Genomic DNA, 4,087 nt, shown 5'->3' on the forward strand with positions numbered 1-4,087 from the left:
AGTTCACAGGGGTATGTGCCATTGCGCTTGGACCCTCTCTGCACTACCGCGAGGATCGGCCCACAGTTTCTGTTGACCACAGACAGATTACGCTCGGCATAAACAGCTCCGCTGTGTTAAAAAATGTGCACGTATGGTTAAAGCTCTGCGACAAGCTGGCGGTCTATGAACGGAGAAGCCTAAAGAATATTAAGGCAAAAAAATTGTTATCTTAAGCAAAAAAGTGAGCTCGGCGGGATATCGGGCTGCCAGCCATGGCCAGTTAAAAAGCCGAAGGCCCGATGTCGGACATCTGAGCTGGGCCGGGCTCGGTTTTTGCACGTGGCCAATCTGTTTGCCGACCACCGGCAGGTGGTTGGGAGTCGGCATCGGGCCGATGTCATGGCCCACGGTTTCTTCATTGTGGCCGCGTTTGGCCGCCGCACGGGCCGACGTCTTCTGCGCGACGGCTACAGTGTGGCTTGCCCACGACCAGTGTTCTTTTGCCGGTATTTATATCTAGAGTTTCTTTTTACTCACAGGTACTGAGTGCATTTACTTATGTCAGTTTTTTTAATTCGCCTGCCGAAAATATCCAATATTCCGCTTCTTCAACTTGCTTGCCTTAATTGGTGAACAATACATTCTGGATAAGTCGCGAGTGCAGAAGCATTTATTTGAAAAATTGCGATAACTATCTATTTATTTATCGGCTTTAGGACACATGTTCTAAGAGCGGAATTATAACTAGTCAATACGCAGGACCTATTCAATGGGAACCAGTTTTATAACTATAGCACGAGTTTCGAGATATACGAAGTCAAAGTCAGCAAAATGAATTAGTGTTCTAATTACTTTCCCCGAGCATTGCCTATATTCGCAGAGAACCAAGAACCTATGACGCCAGTGCATTTTCGCTGCTCACTTTGAGGAATATCTGGAAATTGGTACCACATATAAGATTAGGTCCAACTCAATGTCATGCCTGTTGACAGGCTCTAATTCCACCGTTGAAACATGTGACCTTTAAAAGTCAATAATTAGAAAGGCAGTTTTAAGGTGATTTAGTCAATTAACTGCTTCTACACTGCTTTTTATTCAGAAAGTAGTGTCTGATTGTTATTATAGTAATTAGGCAGCTGAAGAAGCGGAATGCTGGTATATCTGCGAAAGGAATTTAAGAAAAATTGACATGAGAAAAAACACCTTGTATAAATTCACTATGTGTTAGATACAGGGTTGCTCTTAAAGCGCTAGAATGCGGGCGCTTTGCAGACAAATTATCACAACAGTTGATTTTTAATTCGTTTATTAAATATACTTCAACAGAAAACAACAAAATTGGGAAAAGGATGAATATGAAGAAATTGATGCGTCAATAAAAATGTATAAACTGACATTATTATAAAAATGACTGGCTAATTCTAATATTGAAGAGATCTTCTCAGATATTGTACTTATTAAATGAATATATATTATAGAAAATTGGAAAACATTCGAAAAAATTTATCTAAGTAAAATAATGCAGCAGTTCAAATTTGTTTGAGTTACCTGCCCAGCAAGAAAAATATTGTGGCATGCACTATTGCAACTGCAGAAATACGACTACAACGAAGAAAAGAAAGGAAAAAGAGAGAAGACTAATTTCTTTGGCTTTGGTTTCTTCTCTCACTGCGGCCTCCCTCCCGGTCACTTGCCCCAGCTAACCATTTCTTTGCAACCTTTCCAATGCTGCTCAATGAGGCCTCAGGAAATGTGCTCCGTACAGAGGCTGTAACATAAATGCAAAAACGAAAACAAATTGTGAACTTTTACTTAATATTAGAGTAAATTACGAACTTAAGAGTTATGCATGCTAGATACTATTCAAAGTTGTCACAAAAAGTGTGAAGACCTGCATGAAAAAAAATGACAAAAAACAAAACTATGAACACATATTCTGCTTACTTTGCATAACACACACATTAATAAATTGATACATTTAACGGGATCTTGTATAATATGAGTTTGTATGCACAGTATGCACTTGTGTTGGTGCTATCAGAATGTTTGCAAGATCATTCTCTGACACTGCAATACTATTAAATTCTAAGACGTTTAAGTAATGAGTTACTTGGAACAAATTAAAGTCACAAGAGTGTTCTTTCTGCAGAAAAATAAGGACTTCTTACTTAGTATTATATTCAAGATGTTTTGTAGTTTCTCGAAGGACTGCTTTTTTCCCATCGAGCCTTTCCAGCTGCACTGCATTGCCGTCCTTTTTGTGATCAGATGCTTAAGCAGGGTGCGTACAGAATCTTGCATGTCCGTTCCTCCGAATCTTGAGAAGTACTCCACCTCCACACATTGTTAAACAGGTGTTAGAAATTGGCACACTGAGAATACGAAATGAACAGGCTGACTGCTATGTGCTCTGTACAGTAAAATTTACAAAAGTCATGCAAAGTAGCACATCTATAACTCACGAGCTTCTGAAATTTTTCTGGAGACTTTAAGTATTCTTCCAGTAGCAGCAGTTGTTCAGTGTCTTCAACTGGCAGTCTAGGGCAATCTTGCGGAAGCGCTAGCACCGTCTTTGGCTTTATGGCCAATATCCTTCGTAGCGTGGCAAGTTCGTTCAAAATCCTAGCTTGATTGTCAAAAACTTTGTTGTGGAACGCTGTAAGTAAAGTAGGCCGATCATACATAAAATGTACATTTAATAAATTAATTTTTTATGTATCGGCATTTGATTATATTCTTCGTTGAACTGCATAATCCCATTATTACCAGAACACTGTGCAGCCAGCTTGCTTAACCGCTTTTGCAGTGGCCCTGCTCTGACCTCTGGAATAAAAACATGTACTATGTAAGTTTCAGAAATTGAACATGTATACTTACTGTTTGGGTGCTGAATATTGGACTAGCTACTTTGGCCTCTGAATAATTATTTAAGCATAGTACTTAGAAGCAGGTTCCTACAAATACATGACTTTCGAAGACAATACACTTAAGTAAAAACCAAGAATATGCCATACTACGCAGACTCAAGGGTCGGTGGTTCCCATGGTGAATAAACAATGAATTGCAAACACGCATGAGCCTATCACTCACCCCTTGATACACGATACAGCGGACGAAGAGTAGGGCTAGGCAGCTGAGGCATGCGAGGACTTCCAGTATCTGCATTTTGTGGAGAAATATTACTGTAGAGCATAAACTTGTTAAGTTCTTTTAACCTACCGCTCGGGACAGAGTGTCTCTGCCAAGAATCATGTCTTGTGCGGCTTGTGGGAGGTACACCCAGAACTGCATAAAAGAGGGATAATGGCGATGTTGACGCAAATCGCCAGCGTGGGCGTATGACGAAGAGGTACGTAACGCTGCAGAAAGTTATTCATCAGCAGGTACGATTAACAAGCCCCCTTCCTGCTTACCAGTTGGCATTTCTTCACTGCACTGGTACTGTAGAGTTCTTCTCATATTTATTGGTGTATGTGGTGTAGCTGCAGCTGCATTAAAATTATATGTCAGTTGCGGTACATAAACACATATGTAGTATGGCGACCTACCAAGTGGGTATGCTTGGTTTGAAAAACTTGGTGTACTACTTCGCACCGTGTAGTTGCTGCTGTTTGATGAAGCGTCTTGCAGCAAGCTAAATGAAGTTCCTGCACATAATATAGAAATATTATTTCAATGTTCAAGAATTCTAGCTCATGGCTCACCAGCATTCGCAACATGGTCATGATGGGAGCACGGACTGACTTTACTATACTGCCTATCTCGTGCTGGATGAATTGCAGGGGATTCCTGAAGATCTGCATCAAAAATTAAATGCTGATTGAAGACATCAAGGAATAAACATGGACATGATTAACACTCTAGGGCATCCATATTAGCGTTTTGTGGCAATGTCGACATACAGTGCCCTGCACGAAGGTATGCATATTGGTGTGTGTGTAATGCAGCGTATAAATAAGAATGAGGTAATTATCCTACTAACTGGCATCACACTTGGACCAAAATCAAAACTGGCATCCAGAGCCGCATTCCCGGACACATCTGCAAGTACGATAGTATTACTCCAATAAGCCACAAATACTTGACGTCTGTCATGGTACCAATT

At 40.5% G+C, this 4,087-nt stretch overlaps 1 protein-coding gene across 1 annotated transcript; it reads right to left on the minus strand.

Moving 5' to 3' along the window:
* Positions 1–1,045: 1,045 nt before the first annotated feature.
* On the minus strand, positions 1,046–3,824 carry LOC119463568 (uncharacterized). The gene is made up of 8 exons (XM_049655832.1): positions 3,687–3,824; positions 3,531–3,629; positions 3,202–3,267; positions 3,073–3,141; positions 2,749–2,805; positions 2,445–2,638; positions 2,151–2,316; positions 1,046–1,750 (listed from the first exon to the last, which is right to left on the minus strand). The coding sequence occupies exons 4-8, from the start codon at positions 3,122–3,124 to the stop codon at positions 1,620–1,622; spliced, it is 600 nt and encodes a 199-aa protein (XP_049511789.1). The 5' UTR covers positions 3,125–3,141; positions 3,202–3,267; positions 3,531–3,629; positions 3,687–3,824; the 3' UTR covers positions 1,046–1,619.
* Between the last annotated feature and the right edge of the window lie 263 nt (positions 3,825–4,087).

Source organism: Dermacentor silvarum, chromosome 9, assembly GCF_013339745.2.
Source record: "Dermacentor silvarum isolate Dsil-2018 chromosome 9, BIME_Dsil_1.4, whole genome shotgun sequence".
In the NCBI taxonomy this organism is placed as follows: domain Eukaryota; kingdom Metazoa; phylum Arthropoda; class Arachnida; order Ixodida; family Ixodidae; genus Dermacentor; species Dermacentor silvarum.

Excerpts from the sequence above, each read along its gene's own strand:
- LOC119463568 (XM_049655832.1), bottom strand. The coding sequence starts at position 3,124 with ATGCCTCAGCTGCCTAGCCCTACTCTTCGTCCGCTGTATCGTGTATCA. Across the intron at positions 2,639-2,748 it reads GCTGGCTGCACAGTGTTCTG|CGTTCCACAACAAAGTTTTT; the intron begins GTAATAATGGGA and ends CTTTACTTACAG. Across the intron at positions 1,751-2,150 it reads CATCTTGAATATAATACTAA|CCTCTGTACGGAGCACATTT; the intron begins GTAAGAAGTCCT and ends TTTATGTTACAG.